The sequence below is a fragment of the Equus asinus genome, chromosome 21 (assembly GCF_041296235.1).
Source record: "Equus asinus isolate D_3611 breed Donkey chromosome 21, EquAss-T2T_v2, whole genome shotgun sequence".
In the NCBI taxonomy this organism is placed as follows: Eukaryota; Metazoa; Chordata; class Mammalia; order Perissodactyla; family Equidae; genus Equus; species Equus asinus.
In genome coordinates this window covers 58246709-58266266 of record NC_091810.1, presented here as the reverse complement: position 1 = coordinate 58266266, position 19558 = coordinate 58246709, and the positions used below count along the sequence as shown (strand labels likewise).

At 46.1% G+C, this 19558-nt stretch overlaps 1 protein-coding gene across 3 annotated transcripts in view; it reads right to left on the bottom strand.

Annotated features, from left to right (window-relative positions):
• SCN10A (sodium voltage-gated channel alpha subunit 10) overlaps positions 1-19558 on the bottom strand; it is a 92655-nt gene that overhangs the window by 4221 nt on the left and 68876 nt on the right. For 2 of the 3 annotated variants that reach the window (XM_070492845.1, XM_070492846.1), the window contains exons 18-24: positions 18976-19149; positions 14892-15014; positions 13343-13627; positions 12546-12599; positions 11488-11629; positions 8949-9049; positions 2618-2888 (exon numbers count right to left, since the gene is read on the bottom strand). In XM_070492845.1, the coding sequence (XP_070348946.1) occupies positions 2618-2888; positions 8949-9049; positions 11488-11629; positions 12546-12599; positions 13343-13627; positions 14892-15014; positions 18976-19149 (1150 nt within the window). Of the gene's footprint in view, positions 1-2617; positions 2889-8948; positions 9054-11487; positions 11630-12545; positions 12600-13342; positions 13628-14891; positions 15015-18975; positions 19150-19558 lie in introns of all 3 variants that reach the window. The other variant, XM_044754935.2, reaches the window with a different exon arrangement.

Genomic DNA, 19558 nt, shown 5'->3' with positions numbered 1-19558 from the left:
ACACTTTCCTTTATCTGTTTCTATATATGACAACAGACCCTGCTCGTCCCTGAAAATTCAGCCTTTGGATCATGCCTGTTCCTCCACCCTGGTCCTGTGCTTTGTGAAGGCCAGGACCCCCTATGATTCATCTCTCTATCTCCTACTGCGAAGATTGACTCAGTTCCTGGCACATAGTCCTGTGGATAATTGTACAGAGCCTGGTTTTAATTATAAGGGGGCCTGAGGAGTTGGGCAACTTGCTGACAGCTAAAGCAAAATGGCTTTGAATGGCCAGCTGTCTGCATAATGGCTTTTATTTGTTTCTTTCATTTCCAGCTATATTTGAACTCTATGTTAGGACCTGGAGATGAGCTCGTTTAGGGTCAGTTACAGCCCCCCATCCCAACTATGAACGAGGTTGGAAAGATGAAGAATGTGTATGACTTCCTACGTGATATCTAACTTGAAGATTTGTGGAGTGAGGTCTGGGGGATCTGTGAAGGCCTTGGGACCACCAAAGATTAGGCAAAGCCTTTGGGTAAGACAGGATTCAAAACCTCTCTGGAAAAACGGTGAGGGGGTGGCAGCAAGCTCTCTCCTTGCTACAGTTCCCTTGACCTTCTTACCCTACTTGCCTTTTGTCATATGAACATGGGTAGTCACAGTATTGTGTTGGAAGGAGGAAAGAAATGGGAGGACACTTTGGAAATAATTATAATTTTGGATTATAAAATCTTTACAAAAGTCCCTCTCAAAGTTCAGTTTAACTGGGACATTTTTTCATAGTGTGGGATACGTTATATGTCTATATAATCTCCCAAGTTTCTGTCAGCCAACTGGTCTACATCTACTACAAGGGAGAATGAATCTTCATACTTGTAACAGTATGTCTTGCTGGCGGGAAGGAAGAAATGGGGAGAGGGAGAGAGGGCAGAAGGAGGAACAGGTGGGTTCTTTCACTTGTTTTCTAGTTCTCTGTCTGAGTGATTTCTGCCCTGTGGATGGTGTTGCTGTGTGGGTTATAGGAACTGACAGTTAAGGTGTCCCCATTATAGAATTGAGTACTCTGAGTATATTTTATTCCTATAGTACTGATGTGGGAAGTCACATAAGAAAGCTCCCCTCTCTAATCTAAAATCAAAATGGCCTTTAGAATCTCTCACTTTGGGAGGCAAACAAATAAACAAACAAACAAAATAAACCTCCTACAAAAAATAGCAGCAACAGGGAAATAAAACAAAACAAAAAACAAAAATAAATTTAAATCCCTCAAACAAACACAACCCAAGGCTGTGTTTCAGCAGCAGGGTAGGGAGATGGATTAAGTGTTGCCAAGTTGTATTTAGATGCTATTAGCTCTTCATGGTAAATCAATGGGTAATTAAATCTACAGCCATGCCCTGACATGAAGAGTAAGCAGGTCATGATATAATAGATCAAGGTAGATTTATAATGCAAGGTAGAGCTGGTGTGCTGCGATTTGGCCTTCATAGGGCCAAACTTCGGCTAAACCACAGGAAGCCCAGGGACAGTCTCCTGGTTGTTGCTGGGAGGCGGCTAGTTCATTAGAAGAACATTAGCCTGGTCTAAATTCAGCTCCGCCCTTTACAAACTCTATGTCCTCGCGTAACTTTCTTAATCTCAGAGGCTCAATTTTAAATGTATACAATGAAGATAGTAACACTCCTTCACAGGGTTGCTGTGAAGATCCATGGCGCCTAGCCCAGTGCTCAGAACTCAGCAAGCACTCAATTATGTCGGCTCCATTTCCCACTTTAGCCTCTGACTTTATTCGTTTTCTCTGAACTCCACTGACCTCAAAATACTGGGCTTGTCATTCAACAACTCCCAGACTAGTCCATAACAGCACTGATCTCTTGGCATTGATCCCTTGACTTTTCTATCACTCATATTCCCTAAGTAGACAGTTATATAGAGATTTAATTCCAGACCCTTGACTTAAGAATCTCTTTTGAACAGTCTCCCCTTAGTCTTTTTTTAATCTGCTTTTTCTCCTCAAATCCTCCCAGTACATAGTTGCATATTTTAATTGTGGGTCCTTCTAGTTGTGGCATGTGGGATGCTGCCTCAGCATGGTCTGATGAGTGGTGCCATGTCCATGCTCAGGATCCGAACCAGTGAAACCCTGGGCCACCAATGTGGAGCGCAACAACTTAATCACTCCGCCATGGGGCCAGCCCCACCCCCTAGCCTTTCCTTACTCTTCTGGAAACCCATCTCCTTTTCCAGAAAGTATTTTATGGCTCACCTCACATCACATCAACCACTCTCTGCTTTGAAGACCACAAAGATAAGGCCCACTGGAAACTCCATCATTTTAGGTTCTCTGGAAGAGTGATTGTTCCCTATCAGCCCCCAAAGTTCTGGCAATGGCTGTTCACCCAGTAGGTGCCTGAAAACACTTTGTGACAGCATGAAATGGAACCTCTCCATTTCACTGAAAGGCCAGGGGCAATTTAAGTCTGCTGCTCCTAGAAGGCAGCAAATATGGGTCTCCTCTGGCATATAGCATGTGTTTTAAAAGTTTGTTGTTTGTCCCCTTGATTTTGCAAGAGCAGCCAAAACAACCCCAAACAGAGGCTGGGCTTCCCCACCATGTTTGATACCAACTTACTCCCAATGGAGAGGACTACAACAATGAAGTCAAACACATTCCAGCCATTGGTGAAGTAGTAATGCCTCAAGGCAAACATCTTCATGACACACTCGCCCGTGAAGACGGCCACAAAGAACTGGTTGATTTTGTTAAGGACTCTTGTCTTTTCTTCACTCTGCTCATCAGTCTCCACCATCATGGTGATCATGTTGAGGCAGATGAGGACCATGATGACAATGTCAAAAGTTTGTCTGGTCACGATGTCAAAGACGAAGCCCTGGTACTTGTTCTGAGAAAACAAGAGATGGTACATCAGGACCTTTCGACCAACATAAACCAGGCATCTGAAGGGGCTGTGTTGTTCTCCATAGATGGGTTTTTTTTTTTTTAATGTTTGTGACTGTGTATTTATATATACACATATATTTTATTTTTACTAATCACCTATAAAGTTTAAGTTAGTCTGTTTAAAAATATAATTACCTTCTGTTAAAAAATGTTATAGGTGATATTTGCACAGTCTTGAAGTGGGAAGGCTTACTTGGGAAAGTATAAAGGGAAGGAGAAAATAGCCCATTGTAGCGAGAAGGAAAAGAGCATAAACTGAGCATGTGACGACTGATAATTTGTTGTTGCTGTGTCATAAAATCCATGGCAACAAATGGTAAGAGATAAAGCTGGAGATTGCCTAGGTGGTAGGTTAGAAGCACACTACCATCCGATACATAGCAGTTTTGGAGGAATATTCTTCATTGATCCAATCACATAGTCACTGAGCAAACATAGATTGAGGTCTTATTCTCTGCTGGGCACTGCTTGTGGTGTTTTGGTCGCATGGCCAACACAATCCTCACATAGAGCTTATTCTTCTAGTTCCAGTTTGCTTTAGGAAAATGTTTTTTTTTTTTTGGGGGGGGGAGAAAAAGCAGAAAAAAAAAAGATTGGCAACAGTTGTTAGCTCAGGTGCCAATCTTTTTTTTTTTTTATTGAGTTATTGATAGGTTACAATCTTGTGAAATTTCAATTGTACATTAATGTTTGTCAGTCATGTTGTAGGTGCACCACTTCACCCTTTGTGCCCACCCCCCCACCCCACCTTTCCCCTGGTATCCACTAAACTGTTCTTGGTCCATAGTTTTAAATTCCTCATATGAGTGGAGTCATACACAGATTATCTTTCTCTCGCTGGCTTATTTCACTTAACATAATTCTCTCAAGGTCCATCCATGTTATTGCAAATGGAATGATTTTGTTCTGTTTTGCAGCTGAGTAGTATTCCATTGTATATATGTACCACATCATAGATGGGTTTTTAAAGTCTGAATCTTTTGTCTCCCTCACACCATACTTCACATCCAAACAGAAGCCAAGTCCTGTTCTTAGCCCTTCCAAAATCTCACTCTTAGTTGATTCTACCTCATTGCCTCAATTTAAGTCCTCATTACCTCTCCTGGTCCCATGAAGTCACCAGGCACTTTGTCCTTGGCCATGCTCTACCTTCCATTTGCAATGCCCTTCTAGTCCCCTATCTTGGCTATCTAAATCCCAACAGTCTTGAGTGACCCATCTCTCTTAAGCCCCACTTCCTCCAGAGAATTTTCCTTAATCACATCATACCACATTTTTCCATCCTTTCTTTGGGCTCCCACAGCCTTTACAGTCAGTCTTGAGTTCTAGCATTTCAGGTATACTTCCTGTCTTCTCTATTAGACAATGAGCTCTTTGAGGATGGGGCCATGTCTTATTTAACTTTGTGTTCCTGTAGTGCCCTGCATATAGCAAGAGTTCAAGAACTGCTTGCAAAATTATTGACTCGAGGGTAAAGTTAAGTGTTATGGTACAACTTAGTCTTGCAAATGTTTTCTTTATGCCTGGGGCTGTGCAGATGTCAAAACAAATGCAGGTACACGGCATGGGGTCAAGTCTTGGTTGTTTGCATCCTTGGAGGGAGGCAGAGTGGTCTGGATAACCAAGAGATCATTTCTACCTATCTATTTTTATAACAGATGTTTAAAAAAACTGTTTTTAAAAAAGTTCCTAGTATTGCCCTGTAGTCTTTCCTGTGCTGTTACCATCTTACTGTTCTGTGAGTACTTGATCCCAACCCCATTCTCCACCCCTCACCTTCTCCCAAACCCTTCTCCTGACCTCTTTGGCACTCACTCTCCTTGATCTGCAAGTATCTCTTCCTTCTCAATGGCTGCTCATTCTTCCCCACCCGACCCATGTACCCCAGGCATATGGGGCAGGCCTGAGGTCCTTCTTGTTTCCCCTTGTCACTTCCAGACCTTTGCTCCTCCTGTGTCTTGTAAAACCCTTCCTCCTTTGAAGCTTGTGTCATCTAGCTAGCCTACCTCCACCTCCTCTTCATGCTGCCACTTACCAACATTCTGGCCCCTTTGCTTCATGACTAGTGAGTGAAGCTCTTAGCCACACTTGGCCACTCTTGGCTATTATCCCTCACGTCCTTAGCTAAATCTCTAATGACATAGTTTTTCCTAACTTGAAGAAAAGTCTTCCTGAAGTTCACATCTCCCTCCAGCTACCACCCTACTTCTCTCTCCACTTTCACCGTGAAATTTGTTAAAAGAGTTGTGTGTCATCATTGTTTCCCATTCCCTCTTCAACCCACAACAGCATAGCTTTTGTCCCCATCCTGCCAGTAAAATGGTTTTGGTTAAGGTCACTGATGACCTCTGTAGTGCTAACCCGAAGGACACTTGTTGACATTGCTTACCACCCCCTCCACTTTGAAACTCTTTTCTTGGTTCCCATCATGCCTTACTTTCTTTTTTTCTCTCTTTCCTTTCTGGCTTCTCTTTTTTGCATCTTCTTTACCCAGCTTTTAGATGTTAGAGCTCCTCAAGGCTCAGTCCCAGGCACACTTTGCTTTTCACCCCATTCTTTCTCTCTTGGCAATGTCTCAAGCCTGTGAATTAATATGTGTGTGATTTTTGCTAATTATTTTCCTGTGTCAATGGACTGTAATCTTTGTGAGGGTAGGAACTTTGTCCATCTTGCTCACTGCTCTATCCCCATTGTCTGCATATTGCCTGACACACAATAGATGCTCAATACATAGAAGGATGAATGGATGACAGAACGGACAGCTCTGTTATCCACACCTCAAATACAATTATAAGGCCACCCTACTAGATTTGATTAAATTTAATTCTGTACAACAGGCAGTCACTGAATGTATACTATGTGCAGGGCTCTGCATGAGTAGCTATGAAGGGGAAGAGAGGAACCTGTCATGAGTTTTACCATGGAGCTCCCAGGAGCTGCAAAGCAAGCAGAGGGAAGAAGGGCTGTGACAGAGGCTGGTTCCTGCTGTCTGCTTCATGATGGGGATGTGTTGCTACCCTGTGGGGTTAGAGCAAAGAATCAACCCCAAGTGGGTCTGGCTCCAGGTATAACTGCTGGCTCATATCTTTTCTGGGGTTGGAGGGGGATTGCTGGATCACTAATAGCTTTCATTTCATCACTGAAAACGGTGAAAAAATATAGGCCCATTCGTGGCCACATGACTTCTAATTAAACAGATCAGGCAACAACATTGCTAAGCATCTGGGTGTCAGATTTGCCCTGGATATTCGGATGATGGGGGTGGAGCAGCTTGCTGGCTGCTCTTGGTTTAGCCTGTGGGCAGGGATCACTCCTTTGCAACCCTCGGTGCTCTCATAGATGATGAAGTGGGTGACTGATGATGTGACATTCTGGAGCCTATTATTTTCCTATAAAGTGGAGTATGTTAAACGTCCTTTTAGTGATTTCAATAGCAGGGAATGTTATAGAATAAAATGTACCAGTCTTGTGGAAGCTGTAGTCTTTGCTATGGATGAAGCATAATATTTAGAACTTGGGCTTCGCTAGTGGCGAGAGGTAGTATGTATGTGCTACACATGTGTGTCCCTATGTTGACCCAGGTTGGTCCTGCCATGAAATGCACCCACGCACCTGTGGGGCAGAACTCCTGTGCCAATGCTCTGCTTATCTGACTAGCTTGACCTGTTGGCACTCCTGTTGGGATGAAGATGAGCATTCCAGTGCCAATAATCTGGTGAAAAGGAAGCTGGACCTGGGAAGGTGGGTCTTAGGTGGAGGAGGGAATTTCTCGTTTTCCTTGGGTTTCTTTCTTGGCTCTGGACTTTAGGGAGGGCAGATGACCAGGCTTGTGCCACTGTGCTGTGTGTGTCAAGATGTTGCCTGCTGTATGGATGCTGGCCAGGAGCTGTGATGGGCCAAGGCCTGTGGGCTCTGGAGGGCAGCCATATGCAGTTGCTGCTTGGGCCCTGCTCTGCTAGTTTCTCTTTTGGCATCCTTAAGATTTCAAAGTCTTGTTTAAATGTTCCAGCCTTGCTTCAGCTACGCTAAGGAGAGAGTGTTTGCCATGCTTGGACCTGAATATTAAGGAAAGAGCCATGTTCCTCCCCTAAAGCTAGTATACACCCCTACCATCATGAAGGATGGTGAATTTTAGGAACACAGTTCGGCTATGAGGCCTTTCTTCTCTTATCCATATGGAGGACCTCCACCAGTGCCAAGGTGGGAGGATCTTGGTTATGGCTTAGCTAGAAGAAATGGTGATTTTGTTGTACATCTTCCTGCCCAACCATTGAATTCCACTCCTATTGTAGTGCCTGGAATTTCAACATTAGGTTCCTACCTTTATATTAAGATAGTGTCCTCTCCAGGGTCCCTTTTTGAAATGCAGCCCACCCTGTCCCAGGGAAATTGCCCTCTTTGAGAGGAGGAAGCTATAGTGGCCTGTGGGATTGGTTGATGAGGAGGGGGAAAGCTGAGGCATTATAGAGAGATTGAGCAGTGGGTTAGGGAAGGTACCAAAAACTGTCATGATTTTGCCAAGGTTGCCCCTTACACAGAACTCCTCGGTGTCTAGTTCAAATGTGGATTCAACATCAGTCCAGCAACCGGTAAAGGTCAACATGGACTCAGCTGCTGGTTTCTCAGGATCCTCCTTCCTTTGCCCCTGACTTGACTCTGTTTGGCTGAGCTCAGCCTTTCACCTACATCTTTTAATTTTGAGCCTATTCTTGCCCATTGGACTGGCTGGGAGAGGGGTACTCAATGAACATTAAGAACTTTCCCTCAGGCTCATCTAAGCCCAGTTATCTTTATCTCCTGGGGGATTTGGGAGAACCCTCTGCCCCTACAGTGGTCTGAACGTCCTATCACTCCCTATTGTAACACTTCTTATCAGAATTAAGAATAGTAATAAATTCATGACTCCGGTTTCCAAGTAAGGTATATCAAAGTTTAAAACATTTTTTTTTCTCTTGTAAATGTTTCAAGATTCTGTGCTCATGAAGTTTTTAGTGACTTATGCAAACCTCATGTCTTGATTTAGAAATCCTAATGCCTTGGCCAAAAGAATGAAAGTCTCCATAATCTGTTCCTTTGTTGAAGGTCCTTAGGCTTTGCCCTTGCATGGGGAAAGGCTAATGGGATTGTGCCATGGGCAGTACCTGTAGTTTCTTCATAAATGCTGCATCTCAACCACAGAAAGGTTATGTAAAGGGACAAGATGCCAATTCCATTCACTGGAGTGGATGGCTCAGAAATTCTCTTAAGAGGTTCAGTTGCATGTTTCTGACTTAGCAATACTCCCACTCACAAACCTGTTCATCCACTTCCAACAGGGGCCAACCAGAGGTTGTTTTCCATCTTCTGGCAGAGGGCTGAGAAGAACTTAGGTGATATTGTGTATGGTTTGGGTGCTGCATTTAATGGGGGGAATAAAAGGGCATGTCTCTTAGGGTCTTTGAGAATAAAGTGGAGTATGGCAGTAGGTTTTGGTTAATCTTTAAACACTAGAGTGGGATAGTTTTTGGTTCCTGTTGTGCAACCTGGCCGTGACCAAGAATGGTCCACAGATCCCAGGGGTTTTGGGTTTTGGCCATTTCCTCTGTCTACCTGTAGGCATGAGTTGGAATGTAGGGTGAAGCTAGAGATCCACTGCAACCTAGATCATGATGCATAACCACACAAATGTTTCATCTCAGGGCTCTAACCACCCTTACTATCATTTAGCCTCATTTGTTCCCAATCCTATGCTTGAACCCTAAACCTGTTGGGGAACTCAGTACTTCCCTAAGCAGGTCTATCTGGAGCACCTGTAGGAGCTATGTTCACTGCAGAAGGTCAGAGTTGCTTCTTGTAGACTTCTCATTCCCCATGCCTGGGAACTCTCATTACCTCATCCCCAAACTCAACCTAGATCTCCTCCTCCAGAGAGGGCACTGGCCAGACCCCCACCCAGCACAGATATAGGCTGGTAGGTTTGATTTCCAGACACACTTTGCTAGAGGGAAGCTCTGGGGCTCACCAGGGGCCGTGGGATGGGCTTCTGTGGCTTCTTGGAGCCCAGCTTCTTCATGGCGTTGTAGTACTTCTTTTGCTCCTCTGTCATGAAGATGTCCTGACCCCCTAAGTGGAGGAAAGGGTAACACACACTCCTGTTATTAAAGTAACAAGAACCCCCAGGGATACCAAAATCAGAGCATGCTGCCGGAGAAGGACATCTCAACCTTTCCCCTCTCTGCAGAAAGACATGCTAAGGCCAGGATCAAGCATTGTCCTGCCCGGGTGCCACAACTGGTGACAGAGCAGTTGAGACTGAGCCCCAGCTCTGACTCCCTGCCGGGGTCTCTGGAACAAAGCCTGTTTCTCTTCTCCAGGAACAGAGCAATGCTGCCTGGACAGAGTGGGGAGAGGGTTTGGGAACAGAACCCAAGGAGAAGGTACATATAAGTCTAAAATTTGAGCCTTGAATCCAGCCTGCTGGTTACAGTCAAATCCATTGGGTTTCTAGAATCATAGTCCCTGCCAGGAGCAAAAGCTTCCCTCAGGGCCTCCTGGAGCAAAGACCCTGGGATCCAGCCCTTTGAGCCCTTTCTGGAGAAGAGGAGCTGGGGACAGTTATTGCCTTATCCAAGGGTCCTTGGAGAATCTGCGATTGGTTCCCTTAAGGCCCTGCCAGTTGCACTGCCCTCTGCTGTTACAGTGCCAGAAATTCCACCAGTGAAGATGTCTTCCTCCCTTAGGATTAGGTTTTCTTTAAGAACCCTTTGGACTTTCTTCATTCAACCCCTCACCTTTCACTTGCTGACATATATGAAAGCCTCCCATTTCAGTAGCATGTTTGTGTAAATTAGTCATTGCAAATGCTGGGGAAATGGGCTGAGATCTGTGGCGTTAGGGAGGAGATTTCAGAAAATTCATGGACACAGAGGACTTCCTGGAGGAACATCTTGGTGAGGATGGGGGCAGGGCCAGGGCCAGGGGCAGAGTGCTGGCAAGCGCTAGGTGGGCCACACTGACAATTCTGGGAAAAGAGTCAGCAAATACAGTTTCTGACCCCAGCTTGATCACTGGTTTATCTCACTCTACCACTTAACATGGCCAGCTCCCTGTCTAGGCCTCGGTTTAGTCATCTGTAAAATGGGAGAAAGAATTGCTTGAATGATCTCGAAGCCCTCTAGGGTACTGATGACACTGGTCAGCACTTCACAGCTGTCTCACTGAGCCCTTCAGTGAGGGCTCCCACAGCCCTGTCCTGCCCTTCTCATGCCCAGGACCCTGGCTGAGGACTTCCTGCAGGTGGGGTGCCCATCCTATTAGATATTTATTCTCAATTATAAAAGTAACTAGCAATTCTCCTCTAGTGCCTCCTGTGTGCCCAGCCCTAAAACTAGGTGCTTCTTTTATTTTTTTTTTTAAAAAAAGATTGACCCTGAGCTAACATCTGTTGCCAATCTTTTTTTCTTTTCTTTTCTTCTTCTCTCTAAGCACTCCAGTACATAGTTGTATATTCTAGTTGTAGGTCCTTTCTAGTTCCGCTGTGTGGGATGCCGCCTCAGCATGGCTTGATGAGCGGTGCTGGGTCTGTGCCCAGGATCCGAACCCACGAAACCCTGGGCCGCCCAAGCAGAGCACGTGAACTTAACCAGTTGACCACGGGGCTGGCCCCAACTAGATGTTTCTTGCACAGGGTTTTATTTACCTCTCACCAGAACCCTGTGAGTGGGTATTATTAACTCCATTGAATGGATGAGAAAACTGAGGCTCAGAGAGATTTAAGAAATTGTCAGCGTCACCCATCCAGCAAGTAGTTCAGTGGGGAATGCAAGCCCAGGCTTGTATGATGCCAAAGCCATTGCTGGGCTCTCAGTGCTGGGTTATGTGACTTACCGATGTGACCTCTTTTTTCCTGGATCTTGGTTTATACAAGTCTAAAATGGTGCCCTATGTACCTCAGAGGAATGGAGGGTATTAAGTGAAAGGATCTCATGAAAGCATTTGACACTTTTAATGCCCTTGTATTTTAATATAAATGAGAGAGATTATCTGGGATTGGGTTCCTATTCATTAGAGTCAGCACCCATAGAGGCAAGGGTCTTCCTTCCCATCCCAAAGAGGGTTGGGACACTGCCAACACTGGGGCTCTGGCCCTTCCTGAGGTGTCCTGATTCAGTGCTCTGGGGATGAGGGACCCAGACAGAGGCAGCAAGTGCTGGAGCCCTTTCTTTCTCTATTACTATTTCCCAAAGAGTTACCTGGGACACACCCAACACTCCTGGCTCCAGCTGGGAAGACCGTGGCACTCTGGGAAAGAGGATGAGGACCCCAGGTGGGGCTCAGGGGCCTTCCTGACACAGAGAAACGCAACTCTTCCAGCAGCAGCCCTGGACACTAGACAGGGGTGAGGGCTGCAACCAGGGGACAAAGGTCTGTGTTGGTGTTAAAGGCCAAAATTGGGCTCCCAGTCAGGCATGACTGGCTGTAAGTATGGCTGGCTTTAGTCTTGAGGCCAGCGGACAGGAAGTATAAGATTTGCCACTACTGCAGAAACGTCCCAGCCCCACTTATCTTTTTTTTCTGTTGATTGAAGTTGTCAATTATGACCCCAACGAAGAGATTGAGGGTGAAGAAGCCGCCGAAGATGATGAAGATGACGAAGTACAAGTACATGTACACATTGTCCTCCCACTTGGGCTGCAGGTTCTCCTGTGGCCGGACAAGGTGGGGCGTGGGGAAGACAGGTGTCTTAGTTTGGGTTCACACCAAAAGCCAACACCAAGACAAGGACCTGGGTGCAGGGGGTTTATTTGGGAGGTGATCTCAGGAAGCAGGAGTGAGGGAAGGGAGGGCAAGCAGGAGCAGCAGAAAGCCAGTGAAGAGGGTGTTGTCAAGCAGGCCATTTTCATGGGCAACTGGCTCTCTATCCTGTTGGGGCCCTCTAAAGAACTGTGTAGAACACAATTCAGAATTGTACCACTGAGGGACAGGGAAGCTGGAGTATTTATCTACAGACTCTCAAAACTTTTCTATGAGGATTGCCCTGGGGGACATTAAATTCCCCGCCCTTGAGGGAGGGGCTGCTGAGCCAGCTCTGAACCACTGAAGAAAGTCAAGTCTCACATGTAGAATCAGAAATGCAGCACACGAGTGAACTCAGAGGTGGGCTGAGGGAATATGGGGCAGGTCATACACAGTGTCTGCCACAGAGGGAATACGTCTTTCCCTAACAGCGTCCCTCTTTTCCACCTGGCTGCCACGATAGTATCTGAAATGCCATCTTGTTCCTTCCGATGCTACTTTGTTCTTGCTACTGCTCCTACTCCTGCGTCTGCCCAGGGAGTGCCCTTACACACAGTCCTTTAGAAGTTATCCACTACTTTCCTCATTGGTGAGCAGAGAAAGATCTTGAGAAGCCTGGGGAATGTGCATGGAAAGGGAACAGGCTAGGTTGGCTAAATATCCAACAGAGGGCCAGCTGGACCCTGCTCCAGGAAAGGATAGTGCCAGGCTGCTGGGTGATCACCGCTTGTGGTACCAAGGCACCTTCACTCCATTTCAAATAGACTGGCATGGGCATGTCACATGGAGGGGAAGGCCGTAGGCATGGCGGGCTGAGACTCACCTCCCGGGAATCAACAGCTGCATACATGATGTCCATCCAGCCTTTAAAGGTTGCCTGGAAACAAGGAGCAGAGGCCATTCAGTGTCTTCCCATTTGTCTATACTGGAATCTGTTTTGATTCACTTATTTGTTTTGCTCATAGAGTATCAGCCCCCCTGGAGCCAGTTCTGACATGTCTCTGTATCTCCCAGGGCTGAGCACGGTGCCGGGCATACCATAGCTACTCAGGGATTATTTTTTGAATGAATGCATGAACAAATGGTGGAATGCAGGAACTTGTGGGTAACTGCAATGACAAATGTATAAGCAATTGCATCAACACTTCAATGAATGGAGGACTGAATGACCAAGTGGATGAAGACAGGGGATAAATGAATGAATGGAAGTGTGAATGTGTTTGACTGTCATCATCACCAGTATTATCTATCATTACAATAGATCTGGAACATACTTTATTATCCTTTGGGAGATGATCTGCAGCAGAAGACTGAACATGTGGCAATACTATGTCTATTTTGTACAGCAGTGAATTCTAAGCCATCACCTGCTACAATCCCATGGCAGGCCCATTCTTTTATTCTATTCTGGTAGCCCACATTGGTCTAAGTGCACCACTGTGAGATCACATTCATTGGTAAGACCCTCTGGCCTCACAGTGTAGTCTGTAGGAATAGGAAATGACCTCAACTCACACTGAGTGCTACCCTTTTCAGTCTTTACAAAGCATCTCTGGGAGACCCCAGACACTCCATGTTATTGAGCACCCAAAGAAAGAGATGGTTGATCTCAGGACTCACCACCTGCAGAAGTGCAAGGTAACCCATTGCAACATTATCAAAGTTGACCTTCACATTGACCCAAAAGAAGTTGCCAGTGTAGTTTTGACGTTCACAGTCAGATTTGTTATTCACGATAGACAAAGGCACAAGAGAAAATTCTTCATTGGTGGTGTTGATGCACTTCTTAAACTTCCCTGCAAAGAGGTTCACGCCCATGATGCTGAAGATGAGCCAGAAGATGAGGCAGACGAGGAGGACGTTCATGATGGATGGGATGGCGCCCAGCAGGGCATCCACCACCACCTGGGGGGAGATGCAAAAGGACCTGGAACCCCACAAATGCCCCACCCCTCCTTGCTGGATCCCACTTCTTTCTACACTCAATCAGGCTGCTTCATGAGCCAGTGGCCTTTGGAAGCAAGAGAAGTAGGTTAATTAGTGCAATAATTCAGACTCAGAAAACTGAAAGACAATGGGCAGCTGAAGATCGGTTTATACCTTCTCTCTAAATTTCATTCAGGGCAGGTTTCTGTGACTTTCCTCAGGACTGAGGAGATGGATGAATTTACAAGTACACACATGCTCATTTAGAAGTGTGAGTACGTATGCTGTGCTTGCACATACAGAATTTTAGAACCCTGCTTTATTTTCCTTAAATACAACACACAAAATATAGTTCACAGCAAGCTTTGGTCAAGAATCAGTGAAAACTTAAATCCACATTCACAAACGTGCTTGTTTGTAAATCAGCAACATGGAGATAAAATAAATATCAAACTATTTCAATCATAAGCTCCTACCATTTGTAAAGGTACACGTTAATTTTAAAAGCCCACGTTTGTTTTTTGAAGACATGATGTCTTTGAGTCAATGGTGGAGGAAGAAAGAAAAACCTCACTTTCTGTACCAGGAGACTTCTGTAATTATGGGGCGGGGGAGGAATTAGTAGTCTCTCATCCCCCCATAAGACAAGTTCCAGGCTTGTGAGCATTCCATCCTGAGGAAGACAGTGAGGGCAAGGTGAGGCTGATATCGATGGATGAGGAAGGGATGGATGAAAGGGAAAAATCCATAGGACCCAATGACTGCGTTAGCTTGGGGAGAAGATGCATTTCAGTCGTTGATGTCTGAGGTGCTGAGCTGATGATGTTACTACATTTAAATGGAGAGTCAGAAGAAAGGCTCATTTGTCATGGAAGGATGAAGAACTTGGGATGTTCCAGATATTTTGGCAATAAAGACAAGAGGCAGGGTGGGGAGATTGAGGTAAGAGATGCTTGTGGAGCCATGAAGCAGGATCACTTCACCGAAGCAGGAGAGAGAGAGGTCTGAGCCCTGGTAGATGTGATAGTTGAGGTGAGAAGGGAAGAGGGCCTCACAAGGGGAGTAGAACGAGAACTAGGAGAGTGAGGACACTGCAGCACCACCAGTGTCTGGGCAGGAAGTGAGGACCCAAGAGCCAAACTGTGGGGTTGGGGCCCAAGCTCATGATCAGTGGTGTGGAGGGTGTAACAGGGAGAGGGGTACCAAATGCTGCAGACCAGAGTGGTTTAGAGATAGGGCTTACCCGCATGCCTTCAAATCGAGACAGAGCACGCAGTGGCCGCAGGGCACGGAGGGTCCGAAGGGCTTTGATGGATGCCATATCGGAATACTGCAGGATCTTCGCTATAAGGCTTGTCAGTGAGATCTGAGTGCAGGCAGAGAGCAAAAGCATTACTCTAGGGTCCCGGAAAGGTGGTCCTGGTGAAAGGAGACAGGAAATCCCTCCCACCCCCTACTCTGTCTAAGCCCTTGTCTTGGCTCCCACCTTATTCTGAATTCCTATGAGAGGTCTAGAGAGAATCAAATCCCTTCTCTTCTATTAAAGATTTAAGTCATCACTTATCTGAACCTCCAGGCGAGAAAAACTCAGTCTCCCACATTGCCAGCCCCTGGTATGTAGGTGGTCAAGCTCACAGTGTGTTAAATCAAGCTTCCCTTTCCCCTCAAGGGCACCAGCCAGCCCCAACGGCCTTGAAACATTGACTTTCAGAGACTCGGAGAGATGATGCTCCCTCATGGAGGTTATGCTGAAAGTCTTTTTTGAGGAATATAACGTGAGTCTCAATTGCATGTCCTCAGAAAAGTGGGGTGGAAAGAGTCCTGGCCTGGGTGGGGTCTAGTTCCCTCTCAACCCCTGATTTTTTGTGACCTTGGGTCAGTGCCTTGTAGTCCAGGTTGCACTTTCACCCTTTGTAAAATGAGAGTCAGACCAAGAGAATTCCAAGGTCCTTACAGCTCTGCAGTTCTTCAGTGAGAGGGACTGGCATGGGCCCATGAGATCCAGCTTTGACAGAAAGCTGAGATATAGCGACTGAGTTGTGAGTCCCTGTTGCTCTGTTGGTTTTTCACTTTTTTAAAATGTTGGACCAAGGACTGAAATGGATACAAACTGATGGAAGAAGGGTCACACCTTCCGGGAACTTTGCAGGTGGCAGGGAGATACCATATGCACAGGCTTGAGCTTGCCAGAGACTGTGACCCTATCCTGTGAGACCCCAACTGCACCATGACTGGTGGGCTGAATTCAGGCTTAGTTTATCCGGGCAGCTAGGTAGAGATGTACACCAGAACTTCTGAAAGGGAGGGGTTTACACTTGGGTGCAAGAACCTCAAATAATGCCTGTTCTCTAAATGGGTAGTGTATTCTACCATGACAAAGAACTGGAATGGAAAGGACCCCCTTTCCTCCATCCATGCAAGGCTCTAGACACCAGTAGGTGTCTGGCTGACTGAAGGCAGGGAGATTTGGGGCCAGTTCCCTCCTGAACACTATTCAGTCTTTTTCTCTGTCCACTGGGAAGGCTGCCTCATGTGCAAAATCTGCAGTTGGGACAGTCAGGAGCTGGCGCCTCTCCATCAAAGCCCTCCCACCCAAGCCCAGCTCCGCTCCCACTGCTCAGGCCACTAGCTGCCCAACTGGTCTCTAGGCCTCAGTAGTGCATCCATCTGACTGCAAATTTGATTACAATCGTGTCTCTCTCTTACTCCTAACCTTCTCTAGTGCTTTATCATCCTCAGGATAAGCTCCAGACTCTTTAGCCTGTATTATATGGCCACAGCCTACATTTCCAGTCATATTTCACCCATATGTTCTACCCAAATCAAACTGTTCCTTAAATGTGTCTGTGTCTTTGCCTTTGCTCAGGGTCATCTTTTAATTAAGATTGGCCTCCTCCAGTCCTCTTTGCACCTCACTACTCTTGCTCATTGTATGCCCTATGTCTAATGCCACGTCCTATAGAGGAATGAAAGCAGAGTCATGTCTCTGTGTCCTTAAGACACTACTTATTTCCAGCAGTGCTCACCACATCTCCCCTTATAATATGTTTATTTCTCTCTGTGTGTCTTACCTGCCGGAAGATTAAAGTGTAAACTCCTGGAGATAGGGACAATTTATTTTGTGGCTTCTATCTCTCCCAGAGCACATCATAAGATAATTTATATTCAGTAGTTATAAGTAAACATTTGATAAACTGAAGAAAAGATAGAAGCATGTTGGGTGGATGGAAGGAAGGAAAGAAAGAAGGAAGAACATCTGGATGCAAGGTTGAAGGACGGTTGGATAGAAGAGTGGATTAAAGAATACAAAGATGGATAGACTAGATAGTTGAAAGGAAGGATGAAAGAAAGAAAGCAAAGAAGAAAGGATAAAATATGGAAGCATGGAATAGTGGATGGGTGAGGGAAGGATGGATGGCTGTATAAAATGGCTGATGGATGAATGGAAAGATAGAGTTGGATGGACAGATGAATGGAAGAGATTAGAGAATGAATGGAAAGTTGATTGGATGGATGACTGGATTGATGGATGAATGGAAGGAAAATGGATGAATGGACAGATGAGTGGAAGAAATGAAGGATAGATGAACAGGTTAAAGGAAAAAGAGAAAGATGGAAGAATGAGTGGATAGAAGAATACTTGGATGGAAGGTGCATGAATGAGTGAATAGAAGGTTTGACAATTGAATAGTTAGACAGAAGGATGAATCAAAAGATAGAAGGGTCAAGGACCAGTTGATAGATGGACAGAAGGAAGGTGAGGCTGAATGTATGGGAAGAAGGGAAGAAGAATGAGAACGGATGGATGGAAGAGGATTGACAGAGAGGATAAATGGAAGAAGTAAAGATGAATGGATGTTTGGAAGGAAGGAAAAAGGAAGGGTGAATGGTTAGATGATAGGAGGAGGAATGTATGGAAGGAAGGATGAATGGTCAGAGGAAAGAATTAGTAGGAGGATGGATGGAATGAGTGAGTGCCCATTTAAGGTGATCAGGACTGAACCTAGTGAGACCTACCGTAGATAGTAGTGACTGTGCCCCCCAGAGAGGTCGGTAGCCAGATTATAACATTTTCCCTTCATTTATGAATATGATATATGCACAAAATTATCGCCTGTGACTCAGATTTCAGGCCTCACAGTTAATCCCTGTGGTGCAGTGGCCTGTTGCTGCTAGCACGTTGGTATCAGGAAAGAAGAGAATTGAGTGCACAGACCTGTTGTGGAGGACCTGCCAACACGGGAGATGGACAGAATGTCCTGTACTGGACCCATCTAGCTTCAGGGGACAAGCACCAAATACAGACACATCTTCTGACACCTCTGATGTGTAGCTTTGGTGCTGGTGGCTGCTGGAGTGTGCGAGGCGGAGACAAACACAGCATGTGCCTCCCCCTGCCTGCAGGGACCCTCAACTGTACAGCAGTGAACAAATAACTCAGGCAGCCATCTTGCAAAGCCAAGAGGGCAAAGGCCTGGACAGAGATAGAGGGTAGTGGTTAAGATGAGGGGGAGATCACTCCTGGCTTTTAGGGGCTAGGAATGCTCCTAGGAGACTTTATGGAGAGGGTTTCCTCACAGCTTTAAGGAATCACAAGTCTAATGTGCAGGAGGCACTGGGTAAACCTCTTCATGGACAAGCTGGTGGCCACAGGTCAGGATGGGTCCGAACACACGAGCTTCAGGTCATCACCTTTCCAAAGGACCCTCTGTCCATGTTAGTACCACTGGGGAGAAGCCAGCCGTGTAAGCTCAGTGGTTCTCAATCTTGGCTGCACATTGGACATACCCCTGAGCTTTTACAGAATACTAATGCCTGGACTCCACTCAGGACCAGTCATATCTGACTCTCTGGGAATAGTAGTGTTTGTTCCTTGTATTTTTAAGAGCTCCCCAGGTGAATCCACAGTGCAGCCAGGGCTGAGGACCAGTGAGTCAGCAGGTGGGCAGATTCTCTGTGCTCTGCCATCCTCAGCTCCCTTAGGTCCAAAAGCACCGTGAGTGGAAGCAAGGTCATAAGACCATTGAAAGCCTCAGGTGGCATCTTGCTTTGGATGTAAATACAGAGGGCAGTAAGTAGTCTTTCTGGCTGGAGACCTAGGAACTTGGGACTCCCCCAAGGGTCATCATTATGTCAGAATCATGTACTGCTTGCATCTTACCACTCACAGGTGTGCAGGGCTAGTCTCAGACTCCTTGCTAAGTGCTCAAGACTTTTCTTTGGAGTAGCCCTTAAGGACCAGGCCTCCAAGCTCCCTGTGCACTAGCTGCAGCCATCAGTCAGAGGTGAGGATCCCAAACCCCACGTGTGCCCACTGAGCCACTCACGTTCACAATGAGGAAGTCCAGCCAACACCAGGCATTGGTGAAGTAATTTTTGAAGCCATAGGCCACCCACTTGAGCAGCATCTCAAACACAAAGATAAATGTGAACACCCTGTCCGTGTACTCCAGCATGGCCTTCACCGTGGGCTTCTGGTCAAGGTAATAGTCTTCAAAGGCCTGAAAGGAAGGAAGCGGGATGGCAGGCTGCCTGGACCGACAGCTTTGGGGCTCAGGGACAGGGAAGGATCCAGCCAGCCCTGCCCTCCGCCCCTGGGAGGGCTTTGGTAACCAGCTAGCTTGTATCACGTTGTTTTTTCTGCTCTGGGGACGGAAGGTGTGAGAGGGAGGAGGCACTGTGAGATACAAACCATGACTGCCCCAGAGCCCACAGGACACACAGCTCTGCTCATCTTTGCAGGGCAGCTGAATGCAAGTGAGAAAGGAAACCTTCTCGAATTGGATTTTGGAAGTGAACCAAAGGGATGCTAACAGTGACTTGGTTTAAAAATAAAAGCATCAAAGGATGTTCACAAGCAGTTCACAAAAATGAAAATAAGAATCGCCAATGACCTCTGAAAAAGAATGT